The sequence below is a fragment of the Telmatherina bonti genome, assembly GCF_933228915.1.
Source record: "Telmatherina bonti genome assembly, chromosome: 11".
NCBI lineage: Eukaryota > Metazoa > Chordata > Actinopteri > Atheriniformes > Telmatherinidae > Telmatherina > Telmatherina bonti.
In genome coordinates, this window is record NC_136629.1 from 4,554,841 (window position 1) to 4,577,245 (window position 22,405).

The window sequence follows — 22,405 nt, forward strand, 5'->3', positions numbered from 1 at the left end:
CATCCAGAGCGGGAACAACATCCTGGATTCTACCATCCAGAACGGGAACAACATTCTAGATTCTACCATCCAGAACGGAAACAACATCCTGGATACTACCATCCAGAACGGGAACAACATCCTGGATACTACCATCCAGAACGGGAACAACATTCTGGATACTACCATCCAAAACGGGAACAACATTTTAGATACTACATCCAGAACAGGAACAACATTCTAGATACTACCATCCAGTACGGAAACAATATACTGGATACTACCATCCAGAACGGTCAAAACATTCTGGATACTAACATCCAGAACGGGAACAACATCCTGGATTCTACCATCCAGAACAGGAACAACATTCTAGATACTACCATCCAGAACGGAAACAACATCCTGGATACTACCATCCAGAACGGGAACAACATCCTGGATACTACCATCCAGAACGGGAACAACATTCTGGATACTACCATCCAAAACGGGAACAACATTTTAGATACTACATCCAGAAAAGGAACAACATTCTAGATACTACCATCCAGTACGGAAACAATATACTGGATACTACCATCCAGGAACGGTCAAAACATTCTGGATACTAACATCCAGATCGGGAACAACATTCTAAATACTTCCACCCAGAACGGAAACAACATTCTGGATACTACCATCCAGAACGGGAACAACATTCTGGATACTACCATCCAGAACGGGAACAACATTCTGGATACTACCATCCAGATCGGGAACAACATTCTAAATACTACCACCCAGAACGGAAAACACATTCTGGATACTACTATCCAGAACGGGAACAACATTCTGGATACTAACATCCAGAACGGGAAAAACATTCTAGATACTACCATCCAGAAAGGAAACAACATTCTGGATACAACCATCCAGAACGGGAACAACATTCTGGATACTACCATCCAGAACGGGAACAAAATTCTAGATACTACCATCCAGTACGGAAACAACATTCTGGATACTACCATCCAGAACGGGAACAACATTCTGGATACTAACATCCAGATCGGGAACAACATTCTAAATACTTCCACCCAGAACGGAAACAACATTCTGGATACTACCATCCAGAACGGGAACAACATTCTGGATACTACCATCCAGATCGGGAACAACATTCTAAATACTACCACCCAGAACGGAAAACACATTCTGGATACTACTATCCAGAACGGGAACAACATTCTGGATACTAACATCCAGAACGGGAAAAACATTCTAGATACTACCATCCAGAAAGGAAACAACATTCTGGATACAACCATCCAGAACGGGAACAACATTCTGGATACTACCATCCAGAACGGGAACAAAATTCTAGATACTACCATCCAGTACGGAAACAACATTCTGGATACTACCATCCAGAACGGGAACAACATTCTGGATACTACCATCCAGAACGGGAACAACATTCTGGATACTACCATTCAGAACAGGAACAACATTCTAGATACTACCATCCAGAACAGGAACAACATTCTGGATACTACCATCCAGAACAGGAACAACATTCTGGATACTACCATCCAGAACGGGAACAACATTTTGGATACTACCATCCAGAACAGGAACAACATTCTGGATCCTACCATCCAGAACAGGAACATAATTCTGAATAATACCATCCAGAGTGGGAACAACATCCTGGATACTACCATCCAGAATAGGAACAACATTTTGGATACTACCATCCAGAACGGGAACAACATCCTGGACACTTCCATCCAGAACGGGACCAACATCCTGGATACTACCATCCAGAATGGGAACAACATTCTGGATACTACCATCGAGAACACGAACAACATTCTGGAAACTACCATCCAGAACAGGAACAACATTCTGGATAATACCATCCAGAGCGGGAACAACATCCTGGATTCTACCATCCAGAACGGGAACAACATTCTAGATTCTACCATCCAGAACGGAAAAAACATCCTGGATACTACCATCCAGAATAGGAACAACATTCTGGATACTACCATCAAGAACGGGAACAACATCCCGAATACTACCATCCAGAATGGGAACAACATTCTGGATACTACCATCCAGAACAGGAACATAATTCTGAATAGTAACATCCAGAGCGGGAACAACATCCTGGATACTACCATCCAGAATAGGAACAACATCCTGGACACTTCCATCCAGAACGGGAACAACATCCTGGATACTACCATCCAGAATGGGAACAACATTCTGGATACTACCATCGAGAACACGAACAACATTCTCGAAACTACCATCCAGAACAGGAACAACATTCTGGATAATACCATCCAGAGCGGGAACAACATCCTGGATTCTACCATCCAGAACGGGAAGAACATTCTAGATACTACCATCCAGAACGGAAACAACATCCTGGATACTACCATCCAAAACGGGAACAACATCCTGGATACTACCATCCAGAACGGGAACATCATTCTGGATACCACCATCCAAAACGGGAACAACATTCTAGATACTACCATCCAGAAAGGAAACAACATTCTGGATACAACCATCCAGAACGGGAACAACATTCTGGATACTACCATCCAGAACGGGAACAAAATTCTAGATACTACCATCCAGTACGGAAACAACATTCTGGATACTACCATCCAGAACGGGAACAACATTCTGGATACTACCATCCAGAACGGGAACAACATTCTGGATACTACCATTCAGAACAGGAACAACATTCTACATACTACCATCCAGAACAGGAACAACATCCTGGATACTACCATCCAGAACGGGAACAACATTCTGGATACTACCATCCAAAACGGGAACAACATTTTAGATACTACATCCAGAAAAGGAACAACATTCTAGATACTACCATCCAGTACGGAAACAATATACTGGATACTACCATCCAGAATGGTCAAAACATTCTGGATACTAACATCCAGATCGGGAACAACATTCTAAATACTTCCACCCAGAACGGAAACAACATTCTGGATACTACCATCCAGAACGGGAACAACATTCTGGATACTACCATCCAGAACGGGAACAACATTCTGGATACTACCATCCAGATCGGGAACAACATTCTAAATACTACCACCCAGAACGGAAAACACATTCTGGATACTAACATCCAGAACGGGAAAAACATTCTAGATACTACCATCCAGAAAGGAAACAACATTCTGGATACAACCATCCAGAACGGGAACAACATTCTGGATACTACCATCCAGAACGGGAACAAAATTCTAGATACTACCATCCAGTACGGAAACAACATTCTGGATACTACCATCCAGAACGGGAACAACATTCTGGATACTACCATCCAGAACGGGAACAACATTCTGGATACTACCATTCAGAACAGGAACAACATTCTAGATACTACCATCCAGAACAGGAACAACATTCTGGATACTACCATCCAGAACAGGAACAACATTCTGGATACTACCATCCAGAACGGGAACAACATTTTGGATACTACCATCCAGAACAGGAACAACATTCTGGATCCTACCATCCAGAACAGGAACATAATTCTGAATAATACCATCCAGAGTGGGAACAACATCCTGGATACTACCATCCAGAATAGGAACAACATTCTGGATACTACCATCCAGAACGGGAACAACATCCTGGACACTTCCATCCAGAACGGGACCAACATCCTGGATACTACCATCCAGAATGGGAACAACATTCTGGATACTACCATCGAGAACACGAACAACATTCTGGAAACTACCATCCAGAACAGGAACAACATTCTGGATAATACCATCCAGAGCGGGAACAACATCCTGGATTCTACCATCCAGAACGGGAACAACATTCTAGATTCTACCATCCAGAACGGAAACAACATCCTGGATACTACCATCCAGAACGGGAACAACATCCTGGATACTACCATCCAGAACGGGAACAACATTCTGGATACTACCATCCAAAACGGGAACAACATTTTAGATACTACATCCAGAACAGGAACAACATTCTAGATACTACCATCCAGTACGGAAACAATATACTGGATACTACCATCCAGAACGGTCAAAACATTCTGGATACTAACATCCAGAACGGGAACAACATCCTGGATTCTACCATCCAGAACAGGAACAACATTCTAGATACTACCATCCAGAACGGAAACAACATCCTGGATACTACCATCCAGAACGGGAACAACATCCTGGATACTACCATCCAGAACGGGAACAACATTCTGGATACTACCATCCAAAACGGGAACAACATTTTAGATACTACATCCAGAAAAGGAACAACATTCTAGATACTACCATCCAGTACGGAAACAATATACTGGATACTACCATCCAGGAACGGTCAAAACATTCTGGATACTAACATCCAGATCGGGAACAACATTCTAAATACTTCCACCCAGAACGGAAACAACATTCTGGATACTACCATCCAGAACGGGAACAACATTCTGGATACTACCATCCAGAACGGGAACAACATTCTGGATACTACCATCCAGATCGGGAACAACATTCTAAATACTACCACCCAGAACGGAAAACACATTCTGGATACTACTATCCAGAACGGGAACAACATTCTGGATACTAACATCCAGAACGGGAAAAACATTCTAGATACTACCATCCAGAAAGGAAACAACATTCTGGATACAACCATCCAGAACGGGAACAACATTCTGGATACTACCATCCAGAACGGGAACAAAATTCTAGATACTACCATCCAGTACGGAAACAACATTCTGGATACTACCATCCAGAACGGGAACAACATTCTGGATACTACCATCCAGAACGGGAACAACATTCTGGATACTACCATTCAGAACAGGAACAACATTCTAGATACTACCATCCAGAACAGGAACAACATTCTGGATACTACCATCCAGAACAGGAACAACATTCTGGATACTACCATCCAGAACGGGAACAACATTTTGGATACTACCATCCAGAACAGGAACAACATTCTGGATCCTACCATCCAGAACAGGAACATAATTCTGAATAATACCATCCAGAGTGGGAACAACATCCTGGATACTACCATCCAGAATAGGAACAACATTCTGGATACTACCATCCAGAACGGGAACAACATCCTGGACACTTCCATCCAGAACGGGACCAACATCCTGGATACTACCATCCAGAATGGGAACAACATTCTGGATACTACCATCGAGAACACGAACAACATTCTGGAAACTACCATCCAGAACAGGAACAACATTCTGGATAATACCATCCAGAGCGGGAACAACATCCTGGATTCTACCATCCAGAACGGGAACAACATTCTAGATTCTACCATCCAGAACGGAAACAACATCCTGGATACTACCATCCAGAACGGGAACAACATCCTGGATACTACCATCCAGAACGGGAACAACATTCTGGATACTACCATCCAAAACGGGAACAACATTTTAGATACTACATCCAGAACAGGAACAACATTCTAGATACTTCCATCCAGTACGGAAACATTATACTGGATACTACCATCCAGAACGGTCAAAACATTCTGGATACTAACATCCAGAACGGGAACAACATTCTGGATACTACCATCCAGAACGGGAAAAACATTCTGGATACTACCATCCAGAACGGGAACAACATTCTGGATACTACCATCCAGAACGGGAACAACATTCTGGATACTAACATCCAGAACGGGAACAAAATTCTAGATACTACCATCCAGTACGGAAACAACATTCTGGATACTACCATCCAGAACGGGAACAACATTCTGGATACTACCATCCAGAACGGGAACAACATTCTGGATACTACCATTCAGAACAGGAAACACATTCTAGATACTACCATCCAGAACAGGAACAACATTCTGGATACTACCATCCAGAAAGGAAACAACATTCTGGATACTACCATCCAGAACGGGAACAACATTTTGGATACTACCATCCAGAACAGGAACAACATTCTGGATCCTACCATCCAGAACAGGAACAAAATTCTGGATAATACCATCCAGAGCGGGAACAACATCCTGGATACGACCATCCAGAATAGGAACAACATCCTGGATACCACCATCCAGAACGGGAACAACATTCTGGATTCTACCATCCAGAACGGGAACAAAATTCTAGATACTACCATCCAGTACGGAAACAACATTTTAGATACTACCATCCAGAACAGGAACAACATTCTAGATACTACATCCAGAAAGGAAACAACATTCTGGATACTACCATCCAGAACGGGAACAACATTCTGGATACTACCATCCAGAATGGGAACAACATTCTGGATACTACCACCCAGAACGGGAACAACATTCTGGATACTACCATCAAGAACGGGAACAACATTCTGGATACTACCATTCAGAACAGGAACAACATTCTAGATACTACCATCCAGAACAGGAACAACATTCTGGATACTACCATCCAGAACAGGAACAACATTCTGGATACTACCATCCAGAACGGGAACAACATTTTGGATACTACCATCCAGAACAGGAACAACATTCTGGATCCTACCATCCAGAACAGGAACATAATTCTGAATAATACCATCCAGAGCGGGAACAACATTCTGGATACTACCATCCAGATCGGGAACAACATTCTAAATACTACCACCCAGAACGGAAACAGCATTCTGGATACTACCATCCAGAACGGGAACAACATTCTGGATACTACCATCCAGAACGGGGACAACATTCTGGATACTACCATCCAGATCTGGAACAACATTCTAAATACTACCACCCAGAACGGAAACAACATTCTGGATACTACTATCCAGAACGGGAACAACATTCTGGATACTAACATCCAGAACGGGAAAAACATTCTAGATACTACCATCCAGAAAGGAAACAACATTCTGGATACAACCATCCAGAACGGGAACAACATTCTGGATACTACCATCCAGAACGGGAACAAAATTCTAGATACTACCATCCAGTACGGAAACAACATTCTGGATACTACCATCCAGAATGGGAACAACATTCTGGATACTACCATCCAGAACAGGAACAACATTCTGGATACTACCATTCAGAACAGGAACAACATTCTAGATACTACCATCCAGAACAGGAACAACATTCTGGATACTACCATCCAGAACGGGAACAACATTCTGGATACTACCATCCAGAATGGGAACAACATTCTGGATACTACCATCCAGAACGGGAACAACATTCTGGATACTACCATCCAGAACGGGAACAACATTCTGGATACTACCATTCAGAACAGGAACAACATTCTAGAAACTACCATCCAGAACAGGAACAACATTCTGGATACTACCATCCAGAACAGGAACAACATTCTGGATACTACCATCCAGAACGGGAACAACATTTTGGATACTACCATCCAGAACAGGAACAACATTCTGGATCCTATCATCCAGAACAGGAACATAATTCTGAATAATACCATCCAGAAATGGAACAACATTCTGGATACTACCATTCAGAACAGGAACAACATTCTAGATACTACCATCCAGAACAGGAACAACATTCTGGATACTACCATCCAGAACGGGAACAACATTCTGGATACCACCATCCAGAACGGGAACAACATTTTGGATACTACCATCCAGAACAGGAACAACATTCTGGATCCTACCATCCAGAACAGGAACAACATCCTGGATACTACCATCCAGAATAGGAACAACATTCTGGATACTACCATCCAGAACGGGAACAACATCCTGGACACTTCCATCCAGAACGGGACCAACATCCTGGATACTACCATCCAGAATGGGAACAACATTCTGGATACTACCATCGAGCACACGAACAACATTCTGGAAACTACCATCCAGAACAGGAACAACATTCTGGATAATACCATCCAGAGCGGGAACAACATCCTGGATTCTACCATCCAGAACGGGAACAACATTCTAGATTCTACCATCCAGAACGGAAACAACATCCTGGATACTACCATCCAGAACGGGAACAACATCCTGGATACTACCATCCAGAACGGGAACAACATTCTGGATACTACCATCCAAAACGGGAACAACATTTTAGATACTACATCCAGAACAGGAACAACATTCTAGATACTACCATCCAGTACGGAAACAATATACTGGATACTACCATCCAGAACGGTCAAAACATTCTGGATACTAACATCCAGAACGGGAACAACATTCTGGATACTACCATCCAGAACGGGAAAAACATTCTGGATACTACCATCCAGAACGGGAACAACATTCTGGATACTACCATCCAGAACGGGAACAACATTCTGGATACTAACATCCAGAACGGGAACAAAATTCTAGATATTACCATCCAGTACGGAAACAACATTCTGGATACTACCATCCAGAACGGGAAGAACATTCTGGATACTACCATCCAGAACGGGAACAACATTCTGGATACTACCATTCAGAACAGGAACAACATTCTAGATACTACCATCCAGAACAGGAACAACATTCTGGATACTACCATCCAGAAAGGAAACAACATTCTGGATACTACCATCCAGAACGGGAACAACATTTTGGATACTACATCCAGAACAGGAACAACATTCTAGATACTACCATCCAGTACGGAAACAATATACTGGATACTACCATCCAGAACGGTCAAAACATTCTGGATACTAACATCCAGAACGGGAACAACATTCTGGATACTACCATCCAGAATAGGAAAAACATTCTGGATACTACCATCCAGAACGGGAACAACATTCTGGATACTACCATCCAGAACGGGAACAACATTCTGGATACTAACATCCAGAACGGGAACAAAATTCTAGATATTACCATCCAGTACGGAAACAACATTCTGGATACTACCATCCAGAACGGGAAGAACATTCTGGATACTACCATCCAGAACGGGAACAACATTCTGGATACTACCATTCAGAACAGGAACAACATTCTAGATACTACCATCCAGAACAGGAACAACATTCTGGATACTACCATCCAGAAAGGAAACAACATTCTGGATACTACCATCCAGAACGGGAACAACATTTTGGATACTACCATCCAGAACAGGAACAACATTCTGGATCCTACCATCCAGAACAGGAACAAAATTCTGGATAATACCATCCAGAGCGGGAACAACATCCTGGATACTACCATCCAGAATAGGAACAACATTCTGGATACTACCATCCAGAACGGGAACAACATCCTGGACACTGCCATCCAGAACGGGAACAACATCCTGGATACTACCATCCAGAATGGGAACAACATCCTGGATACTACCATCCAGAACAGAAACAACATTCTGGATACTACAATCCAGAATAGGAACAAAATTCTGGATAATACCATCCAGAAAAGAAACAACATTCAGGATACGACCATCCAGAATAGGAACAACATCCTGGATACCACCATCCAGAACGGGAACAACATTCTGGATCCTACCATCCAGAACGGGAACAAAATTCTAGATACTACCATCCAGTACGGAAACAACATTTTAGATACTACCATCCAGAACAGGAACAACATTCTAGATACTACATCCAGAAAGGAAACAACATTCTGGATACTACCATCCAGAACGGGAACAACATTCTGGATACTACCATCCAGAATGGGAACAACATTCTGGATACTACCATCCAGAACGGGAACAACATTCTGGATACTACCATCCAGAACGGGAACAACATTCTGGATACTACCATTCAGAACAGGAACAACATTCTAGATACTACCATCCAGAACAGGAACAACATTCTGGATACTACCATCCAGAACAGGAACAACATTCTGGATACTACCATCCAGAACGGGAACAACATTTTGGATACTACCATCCAGAACAGGAACAACATTCTGGATCCTACCATCCAGAACAGGAACATAATTCTGAATAATACCATCCAGAGCGGGAACAACATCCTGGATACTACCATCCAGAATAGGAACAACATTCTGGATACTACCATCCAGAACGGGAACAACATCCTGGACACTTCCATCCAGAACGGGACCAACATCCTGGATACTACCATCCAGAATGGGAACAACATTCTGGATACTACCATCGAGAACACGAACAACATTCTGGAAACTACCATCCAGAACGGGAACAACATCCTGGATACTACCATCCAGAACGGGAACAACATTCTGGATACTACCATCCAAAACGGGAACAACATTTTAGATACTACCATCCAGAACAGGAACAACATTCTAGATACTACCATCCAGTACGGAAACAATATACTGGATACTACCATCCAGAACGGTCAAAACATTCTGGATACTAACATCCAGAACAGGAGCAACATTCTGGATACTACCATCGAGAACACGAACAACATTCTGGATACTACCATCCAGAACAGGAACAACATTCTGGACACTACCATCCAGACCAGGAACAACATTCTGGATAATACCATCCAGAGCGGGAACAACATCCTGGATTCTACCATCCAGAACGGGAACAACATTCTGGATACTACCATCCAGAACGGGAACAACATCCTGGACACTTCCATCCAGAACGGGACCAACATCCTGGATACTACCATCCAGAATGGGAACAACATTCTGGATACTACCATCGAGAACACGAACAACATTCTGGAAACTACCATCCAGAAAAGGAACAACATTCTGGATAATACCATCCAGAGCGGGAATAACATCCTGGATTCTACCATCCAGAACGGGAACAACATTCTAGATACTACCATCCAGAACGGAAACAACATCCTGGATACTACCATCCAGAACGGGAACAACATCCTGGATACTACCATCCAGAACGGGAACAACATTCTGGATACTACCATCCAAAACGAGAACAACATTTTAGATACTACATCCAGAACAGGAACAACATTCTAGATACTACCATCCAGTACGGAAACAATATACTGGATACTACCATCCAGAACGGTCAAAACATTCTGGATACTAACATCCAGAACGGCAACAACATTCTGGATACTACCATCCAGAACGGGAAAAACATTCTGGATACTACCATCCAGAACGGGAACAACATTCTGGATACTACCATCCAGAACGGGAACAACATTCTGGATACTACCATCCAGATTGGGAACAACATTCTAAATACTACCACCCAGAACGGAAACAGCATTCTGGATACTACCATCCAGAACGGGAACAACATTCTGGATACTACCATCCAGAACGGGGACAACATTCTGGATACTACCATCCAGATCTGGAACAACATTCTAAATACTACCACCCAGAACGGAAACAACATTCTGGATACTACTATCCAGAACGGGAACAACATTCTGGATACTAACATCCAGAACGGGAACAACATTCTAGATACTACCATCCAGAAAGGAAACAACATTCTGGATACAACCATCCAGAACGGGAACAACATTCTGGATACTACCATCCAGAACGGGAACAAAATTCTAGATACTACCATCCAGTACGGAAACAACATTCTGGATACTACCATCCAGAATGGGAACAACATTCTGGATACTACCATCCAGAACAGGAACAACATTCTGGATACTACCATTCAGAACAGGAACAACATTCTAGATACTACCATTCAGAACAGGAACAACATTCTAGACACTACCATCCAGAACAGGAACAACATTCTGGATACTACCATCCAGAACAGGAACAACATTCTGGATACTACCATCCAGAACGGGAACAACATTTTGGATACTACCATCCAGAACGGGAACAACATTCTGGATACTACCATCCAGAATGGGAACAACATTCTGGATACTACCATTCAGAACAGGAACAACATTCTAGATACTACCATCCAGAACAGGAACAACATTCTGGATACTACCATCCAGAACAGGTACAACATTCTGGATACTACCATCCAGAACGGGAACAACATTTTGGATACTACCATCCAGAACAGGAACAACATTCTGGATCCTATCATCCAAAACGGGAACAACATTTTAGATACTACATCCAGAACAGGAACAACATTCTAGATACTACCATCCAGTACGGAAACAATATACTGGATACTACCATCCAGAACGGTCAAAACATTCTGGATACTAACATCCAGAACGGCAACAACATTCTGGATACTACCATCCAGAACGGGAACAACATTCTGGATACTACCATCCAGAACGGGAACAACATTCTGGATACTACCATCCCGATCGGGAACAACATTCTAAATACTTCCACCCAGAACGGAAACAGCATTCTGGATACTACCATCCAGAACGGGAACAACATTCTGGATACTACCATCCAGAACGGGAACAACATTCTGGATACTACCATCCAGATCTGGAACAACATTCTAAATACTACCACCCAGAACGGAAACAACATTCTGGATACTACTATCCAGAACGGGAACAACATTCTGGATACTAACATCCAGAACGGGAAAAACATTCTAGATACTACCATCCAGAAAGGAAACAACATTCTGGATACAACCATCCAGAACGGGAACAACATTCTGGATACTACCATCCAGAACGGGAACAAAATTCTAGATACTACCATCCAGTACGGAAACAACATTCTGGATACTACCATCCAGAACGGGAACAACATTCTGGATACTACCATCCAGAACAGGAACAACATTCTGGATACTACCATTCAGAACAGGAACAACATTCTAGATACTACCATCCAGAACAGGAACAACATTCTGGATACTACCATCCAGAACAGGAACAACATTCTGGATACTACCATCCAGAACGGGAACAACATTTTGGATACTACCATCCAGAACAGGAACAACATTCTGGATCCTACCATCCCGAACAGGAACAACATCCTGGATACTACCATCCAGAATAGGAACAACATTCTGGATACTACCATCCAGAACGGGAACAACATCCTGGACACTTCCATCCAGAACGGGACCAACATCCTGGATACTACCATCCAGAATGGGAACAACATTCTGGATACTACCATCGAGAACACGAACAACATTCTGGAAACTACCATCCAGAACAGGAACAACATTCTGGATAATACCATCCAGAACAGGAACAACATTCTAGATTCTACCATCCAGAACGGAAACAACATCCTGGATACTACCATCCAGAGCTGGAACAACATCCTGGATTCTACCATCCAGAACGGGAACAACATTCTAGATTCTACCATCCAGAACGGAAACAACATCCTGGATACTACCATCCAGAACGGGAACAACATCCTGGATACTACCATCCAGAACGGGAACAACATTCTGGATACTACCATCCAAAACGGGAACAACATTTTAGATACTACATCCAGAACAGGAACAACATTCTAGATACTACCATCCAGTACAGAAACAATATACTGGATACTACCATCCAGAACGGTCAAAACATTCTGGATACTAACATCCAGAACGGGAACAACATTCTGGATACTACCATCCAGAACGGGAAAAACATTCTGGATACTACCATCCAGAACGGGAACAACATTCTGGATACTACCATCCAGAACGGGAACAACATTCTGGATACTAACATCCAGAACGGGAACAAAATTCTAGATACTACCATCCAGTACGGAAACAACATTCTGGATACTACCATCCAGAACGGGAACAACATTCTGGATACTACCATCCAGAACGGGAACAACATTCTGGATACTACCATTCAGAACAGGAACAACATTCTAGATACTACCATCCAGAACAGGAACAACATTCTGGATACTACCATCCAGAAAGGAAACAACATTCTGGATACTACCATCCAGAACGGGAACAACATTTTGGATACTACCATCCAGAACAGGAACAACATTCTGGATCCTACCATCCAGAACGGGAACAACATTCTGGATACTACCATTCAGAACAGGAACAACATTCTGGATACTACCATCCAGAACGGGAACAACATTCTGGATACTACCATCCAGAAAGGAAACAACATTCTGGATACTACCATCCACAACGGGAACAACATTTTGGATACTACCATCCAGAACAGGAACAACATTCTGGATACTACCATCGAGAACACGAACAACATTCTGGAAACTACCATCCAGAACAGGAACAACATTCTGGATAATACCATCCAGAGCGGGAACAACATCCTGGATTCTACCATCCAGAACGGGAACAACATTCTAGATACTACCATCCAGAACGGAAACAACATCCTGGATACTACCATCCAGAACGGGAACAACATCCTGGATACTACCATCCAGAACGGGAACAACATTCTGGATACTACCATCCAAAACGGGAACAACATTTTAGATACTACCATCCAGAACAGGAACAACATTCTAGATACTACCATCCAGTACGGAAACAATATACTGGATACTACCATCCAGAACGGTCAAAACATTCTGGATACTAACATCCAGAACAGGAGCAACATTCTGGATACTACCATCGAGAACACGAACAACATTCTGGATACTACCATCCAGAACAGGAACAACATTCTGGACACTACCATCCAGACCAGGAACAACATTCTGGATAATACCATCCAGAGCGGGAACAACATCCTGGATTCTACCATCCAGAACGGGAACAACATTCTGGATACTACCATCCAGAACAGGAACAACATTCTGGATACTACCATCCAGAACGGGAACAACATTTTGGATACTACCATCCAGAACAGGAACAACATTCTGGATCCTACCATCCAGAACAGGAACATAATGCTGAATGATACCATCCAGAGCGGGAACAACATCCTGGATACTACCATCCAGAATAGGAACAACATTCTGGATACTACCATCCAGAACGGGAACAACATCCTGGACACTTCCATCCAGAACGGGAACAACATTCTAAATACTACCATCCAGAACGGAAACAACATTCTGGATACTACTATCCAGAACGGGAACAACATTCTGGATACTAACATCCAGAACGGGAACAACATTCTGGATACTACCATCCAGAACGGGAACAACATTCTGGATATTACCATTCAGAACAGGAACAACATTCTAGATACTACCATCCAGAACAAGAACAACATTCTGGATACTACCATCCAGAACAGGAACAACATTCTGGATACTACTATCCAGAACGGGAACAACATTCTGGATACTAACATCCAGAACGGGAAACACATTCTAGATACTACCATCCAGAAAGGAAACAACATTCTGGATACAACCATCCAGAACGGGAACAACATTCAGGATACGACCATCCAGAATAGGAACAACATCCTGGATACTATCATCCAGAACGGGAACAACATCCTGGATACTACCATCCAGAGCGGGAACAACATCCTGGATACTACGATCCAGAACGGGAACAACATTCTGGATACGACCATCCAGAACGTGAACAACATTCTGGATACTACCATCCAGAGCGGGAACAACATCCTGGATACTACCATCCAGAACAGGGACAACATCCTAGATACCACCATCCAGAACACGAACAACATTCTGGATACTACCATCCAGAACGGGAACAACATCCTGGATACTACCATCCAGAACGGGAAATACATTCTGGATACTACCATCCAGAATGGGAACAAAATTCTGGATAATACCATCCAAAACAGGAACAACATTCAGGATACGACCATCCAGAATAAGAATAACAGCTGCAGCAGCACTTTCTAAATGTCTCCTTGGGTGAGTCGGGTAGCTGTCAGAGTCCCCTCCCCCGATGGAGCGACTGATGGGGAAGGACTCTTCAGGTGGCTGAGTGGATCAGACGTATGTTTTTCCAGTTTGTGGCGATCTGACCCCGATGGGAGGTGTCCCTGGTCCAACCTCTGTTAATCAGAAGGGAAGCTAAACAGCTAAACATGTATCCAGAATTCAGGGGTGGTTCTGCATCCCACACATGATCGTATGTTGCCCATAAATCCATCCAGACATATATTCTCATGTTATAAATAGAGTGGGTCTGTCAAAATATGAGCTGAGTAACTCTATATCAGCGTGAAACTTGCTTCAGGTCTCCTCCTGCTGCTCTCTGAAGCCATATTTTCCCTTTACAATCATCTGAACAAACTGAATTATCTTTTTAGAGCAACCCGGAGCTCATTCGTAGCTCTGTGCTCATTTCCTACGCTCCCTGAATGCAGCATCTTTCTGCCTTGCCAAACCCTCATCCTGTATTCGCTGACAGGTGCGTCCTTTAAAGCCACCGTAGTTCCTCTTTATGCTGCTTTAAACGTCCCCTTAACAGGATTTCAGGGGAAAATTAAACTTTGACAACAACTGGTTTGATGACTAAATACTTTGTGTTTATGTTTAAGAGCAACACTAGTAGCTTTCCAGAAGATTCCTCCAGACATCGCTGCCATTAAAACTCATTTTCTGACAGAAAACAAGGGATGCTTGCCAAAGTCTGTTTAGTTTCCTAACGATGACCGATTACTTCGCAATGCTTAGACCTAACCAGGCAGCGTAACAAAACAAGTAAACCAAATGGGAAGTTCCTCAAACTATAAGAAAATACTAACAAATATTTTTTCATTTTTTTGTTTCATCATATGTAGTTTTTTTAAACTACTAAATATTTAATTATTAGAATGATTCAAATCCTTTTGATGCCAGTTTGATGTCTTTGTTTTTAATTAATGAAAAACCATAACATATTAGTTATTTTATATATCATATATTTACTGTGAATCTGAAGATCATTTATTATTAAAAAAAAAAAAAAGTAGTAATAAAACATATTTTGATGCATTTTTCAGTCATATTTATATCTTAGAACCACTTTACATAGAAGATTAATGGCTTTAGTGAATCAAATAAAGTGAATTTTTTCCCTTTTATCTAAAATTAGCCAATAAACTTCAGTTCTTAGCTAAAAGAGCTTGTAATCATCCAAATATGATAACAAAATGTTCCTGTTTTATGGGAACATGAAAAATAAAACTGGCATTTAAAGGGTTAATACATATTTGGTCATTTAGACAAGGGAGTGAGCAAATTGGGGAAAAAAATGGGGAAAATGTCATTCGTAAAGTTTCTATAGCATATCTTTAGAGATGACTTTTACTGTGCTTCAGGTCTCCTCCTGCTGCCCTCTGAAGCCACATTTTCCCTTCAGGATCAAAAGTGTTGTAAATGTTTCCGCAGTATCCCCTCAACCTTAATAAAAAAATAAATAAAAAAAAACCTGAAATTAGTATTTCAAAGTTTTTCACACACTTTCTTTTGAAAAATCATCTTGTATGCGGAAACGGTCAACATGGTGACCAAACGTTGGGGGGAAATTACCTGCAACGACAAACAAAGACCATAATTACTGAGAAGTAATTATGATCAATAGAATAATCTGAACTAATCCTTTGTTTTTATCTTTGTTCGACATAAATAAAATATTAAAAACAATAACCTCAGTGTGAGCTGGACGAACCTGGCAGGTAGGCTGAGCTGAACAGCAGCCAGGTAGATGTTAACTCACCTGACTGGTGGATCAGAGCAGTTTGCAGGTTTGTTGCTGTAGAATAAAAGATCTGCTTTTAGTGACAGACATTTTTATCCTGTAAAATCCAGATTACTTCCAAGCACAGCTTCATGTTGCGATGGTTCTGTTTGCTAGTATCCTCCATTGTTTAGCAATGTAACAAACAGAAGTGTTTTATTTTAAGAAGTTAGCAGGTCAGAAGCATGATGAAGCGGCCTCTGCTGGGTTGAAAGGTCGGCTGGTGGTCTGAAACCCGGCTGGCGGCAGCGGCTGCAGGAGCACAGATTGTGGAAGTTGTCTCGTGTTCTGAAGTTGTGAAGTGGAACAAGATAATTAAGTCGTGTGTGAAAAATGAGTTTCTAAATTTCTGCAAGTGGTCTTACTTTCAGACCATGCTTCCTAAACACCTAAGTTAAGAGTTTCGTACTAATTATGACTGTGATCTCAGGATTTCACTGGTTCTGTCACATTTCAGGACTTTCAGGATGCATGTCCCCCCGTTTGGGTTTGTTGGTTTTGGGTGACGATAAAATGGCAGATCCATCCATCTTCTACAGCCTATCCGGGGTCGGGTCGCGGGGGCAGCAGCCTAAGCAGGGAAGCCCAGACTTCCCTCTCCCCAGCCACATGCCAACTCTGCGGGGGGATCCCGAGGCGTTCCCAGGCCAGCCGAGAGATATAATCCCTCCAGCGTGTCCTGGGTCTTCCCCGGGGTCTCCTCCCAGAGGGACGTGCCTGGAACACCTCACCAGGGAGGTCCAGGAGGCATCCTGACCAGATGCCCGAGTCACCTCAACTGGTTCCTCTCGATGCAAAGGAGCAGCGGCTCTACTCTGAGCCCCTCCCGGATGACCGAGCTCCTCACCCTATCTCTAAGGGAGAGCCCACCCTGCGGAGGAAACTCATTTCAGCCGCCTGTATACGAGATCTCCTTCTTTCGGTCACGACCCACAGCTCATGACCATAGGTGAGGGTAGGAACGTAGAGCGACTGGTAAATCGAGAGCTTCGCCTTCTGGCTCAGCTCCTTCTTCACCACGACAGACCGGCACAGAGTCCGCATTACTGCAGACGCCGCACCGATCCGTCTGTCGATCTCGCGCTCCATCCTTCCCTCACTCGTGAACAAGACCCCGAGATATTTAAACTCCTCCACTTGAGGAAGGACCTGACTCCCGACCCGGAGAGGGCAATCCACCCTATTCTGGCTGAGGACCATGGTCTCAGATTTGGAGGTGCTGATTCTCATCCCAGCCGCTTCACACTCGGCTGCGAATCACTCAAGCGAGAGCTGGAGATCCCGACCAGATGAAGCCAACAGGACCACGTCATCCGCAAAAAGCAGGGACCCAATCCTGAGGCCACCAAGTCGGATCCCCTCAACACCTCGGCTGCGCCTAGAAATTCTATCCACATAAGTTATGAACAGAATCGGTGATAAAGGGCAGCCTTGGTGGAGTCCAACCCTCACCGGAAACGGATCCGACTTACTGCCGGCAATGTGGACCAAGCTCTGACACCTGTCGTACAGGGACCGGACAGCTCGTACAAGGGAGTCCGGTACCCCATACTCCCGGAGTACCCCCCACAGAGCAAAATGGCAGAGTTGCCTTTAAATGGTGTTCCTGGTGTCCGGAAACAAGGGAAACCTCTGATATATCATTATAATTCATTCTAAGAGTAAAAATGAGATTAGATTAAAAAAAATGATCCATGTAACAGGAATAATAAAGCCATAAATGCCATGCATGGAGACAAGTTTGACTGTATCTGCTAAGGTTTTATTTGAATTGTTTTCTGTTTTAGAGCCTGAAAACGCATGGCAACGCAGACTCCAGGAAACTTCTTCAAAAATGTCTGTCCATCTAAAAAATGAGCCATAATCATATATTTTGAAGGTCAAGAAGATAAATATTTCAACTTTAAAATGTTATTTTTACAGTCAAATTTTTTCACCTGCTGCAGTTAAATCGCTGCAGTGGATGACAGGAGCTGTTTTAATGCTGTTTATGATTCTCACAGTTTGTCATCCTGCAGGTGCTCCTGATGATTGTTTGCTGTGTTTTCTTAAAGGCCCTGCATGTTTTTTCCTTCTTGTTTTCAGATATAGCCGCTGGTTGTCCCGTTCTCTTCTTCTTCTGGCTGTTTCCTATCTTTTGCACCTGTGACTCGTCTTTTCTCTCGTCTGTACTGTCCTCTGTTCCGTCCCGTCTGTCAGGTCCATTACTTCTGGATACTTGTATTTAATTTTCTGAAGGAAGTTTAGGAAAGTTTGGAAGTTTTTATCATCAGCAAAAGTTGCTGTGACAAACAATTTTATAAGATACCTTTTTATTACGGTCTCTTCACGCTCAGATGTTCATCTCTTGTGGAATTTTGTTCTGAATAGATCTAAATATTAAATATTGTTAATTTAATTTTCCTACAAACTCAAACCCAATCAACCTTATTTACTGTTCATGAATGTTTCAGCTTTGCTTACTCTAACTTTGAACAAACAAACAACGTGAGCTTGAAGCACATTTTAAACTAGAGTTTCTGTAACTATGTCAAGTTTATGTAGTTTTTACTTCTAAATGTGTTCAGAAAAAAGTCACAGAAAATGTGAATACACAGTAAAAGTATCCAGAGTTTAGTAAACGTAGTCCTGTACGCTGCTGGGAGTAAGGAGACAGTTATGTAAAAAACTTTCCTGAGTTCTCGCGCAACTTTCTGCTCCTCCAAAACTTTAGGTCCTCTTTGTCGGAGGAGGTGTTGGGTTACACCCGGCCCACTTTGGTCAGCTGTGATTGGCCACAGGTCATGTCAGTCAGGGGTCACGCTGCAGGTAATTGGTCAACAGAGTTCCCATCTCCCGCCTTCTCCTCTTCACCGTTGCCATCTGAGACTCGGGTCCGACGCGGAGGGAGCTGCCGAGCGGCGCGCTGTCTGGAGTCAGTCCGGGGGACGAAGCAGGCTTACCGGTGGGACTTACCGCGGCGGGTTCACGGCTTTTCCCGGTGGAAGTCTCAACAGGACGGAGCTGAACCGGAAAGTTACCGGACGGAAAACTTTCTCATAGTTTGGAGTTTTTTTGTTTTAAAGAAGAGAAAGATGGCAGACAGCGAGGAGCAGCAAGTTTCTTCCACCACCCCGATGTTATACGAGGAGGTTCACCACTACCAGGCCGAACCGGAACCAGAACCAGAACCGGAGCCACAGCCAGAACCACAGCCGGAGTCAGAGCCCAAGCCAGACCTCTTTAGCTTGGATGATATCGTGGATCTAGTCGGCGGGGCTCAGGACGCCTTGCAGCGGCACATTGCTGAGGACAGCGCGCCACGCGAGTCCACGGCACCAGGACCCGTCCACGTACCCGAACCGGCACCAGAACCTGTCCACGTACCCGACCAGGCACCAGAACCTGTCCACGTACCCGAACCGAAGCCGGCACCGGCGCCAGAACCGGTACTGGTGCCAGAACCAGAGCCAGTACTGGTACCAGAACCAGTACAGGTGCCAGAACCAGAGCCAGTACTGGTACCAGAACCAGTACAGGTGCCAAAAGCAAAAGCAGAAGCAAAACCAGTAGTGGTTCCCGAACCGGAGCCAGAGCCGGTGCCAGAAGTGAAGGAACCAGAACCGGAACCTACAGCAGAGAGTCCACTCCCTGATTCCACAACCTCTTTTGTTTCCGGAGAGCCCGAAGTGGTCCCTCCCAAAGCCGAACCGGAGATTACGAAGACCGAACCGGTGCTGGAAGCAGTCCCCGCGGCGGAACCCGAACCTGCCCCCCGGAGCGACGCCCTCCCAGCGGCTGAAACCCAGAAAGCAGCGCCAGCCCCCGCAGAGGCAGCAGAGCAGCCTGCGGGACTACAGGAAGCAGCGGCTCCGGCATCGTGTGAGTATCTGAGGGGGAAACCGAGGAGGGGATGCGGGGTGGCGTGCGGGGCTTTGGGGCAGGGGAAGGAACCTGACCCGGGACAGACGCGGACTGGATCAACCTAACCCGGGACAAACGCGGACTAGATAGATCTAACCCGGACTAAATGAAGCTGTTTTCCATCGTGTCTTTGCGGCTGAACCGGGTGAGCATCGCGGGTTAAAAGGAGCTGAATGGGGAGCAGTTCGGCCGGTTCGGTTCGGCTCGGCTCGGTAATAAACGTCCTTCCCGCGGATCGGAGGTGTTTTTGGGCGGATTGGTGAGATCTGTTCCCGGTAGCGGCTTTCCGGTTAGCCGGCTGGTGAAGCAGCGGATGGTGTCTCGCCGTGAAGCCGATCTGCTGCTTGACTCCCGGCTTTAACCCAGAACGACGGAACCGCTGCTGAAATAGCGCGTTTTAGCGGAAAATGTTGCGTTTTTGCAGGAATTTGCGCAGAAGGAGCGGCAGGTTAGCTCCGGTTTGCGGTGTTGTCACGACGCGGCCCACCTGTTTGGACAGAACCGACAGAAAGACAGCTGTGGACAGGATGAAGCAGCCTCATTCCTCCATTTAAAGATCTTAAAAATAAAATGTAAACTTTGCTGTATCTGAGTGTGAAGTTGCAGCTCGCGCTGAATCATTCCCGTCTCGCGGCAGATGTCATTGTGTCCATCTGCTGCTAACCGCGGAGCTAACCTGCTTCCATTATCGGACAGCGGTGGGCTTGATGTTTGCTAATGCAGAAAAAATGGAGAATATGTTTCATATTTAGGTCTTGTTAAAGTTCTGGGAGGTGACGAGACCCAGCATGTTTTGTGCTGCTATCTATGTTGCAATGTCAGCTTGTTTCTTTAAACTCCTGTCTGTATTTTTGTAAAAAGATAATAATTCGCACCAGCGCGGTTGTGAACACAAAGGGCCATGTTTTACACATTTTTAGTCGATGAAAACAGGAAGAAGGTAAGGCATGGCATGAGAAACTGTCCGATATTG

General features: G+C 43.9%; 1 protein-coding gene across 1 annotated transcript in view; it reads left to right on the plus strand.

Moving 5' to 3' along the window:
- Positions 1 to 20,396: 20,396 nt before the first annotated feature.
- The window catches only part of rtn4b (reticulon 4b), a 31,143-nt gene continuing 29,134 nt past the window's right edge, over positions 20,397 to 22,405 (plus strand). Inside the window, exon 1 of the mRNA XM_079249446.1 lies at positions 20,397 to 21,390. Within this exon, the coding sequence (XP_079105572.1) occupies positions 20,604 to 21,390 (787 nt within the window). The 5' untranslated portion in view covers positions 20,397 to 20,603. The remainder of the gene's footprint in view (positions 21,391 to 22,405) is intronic.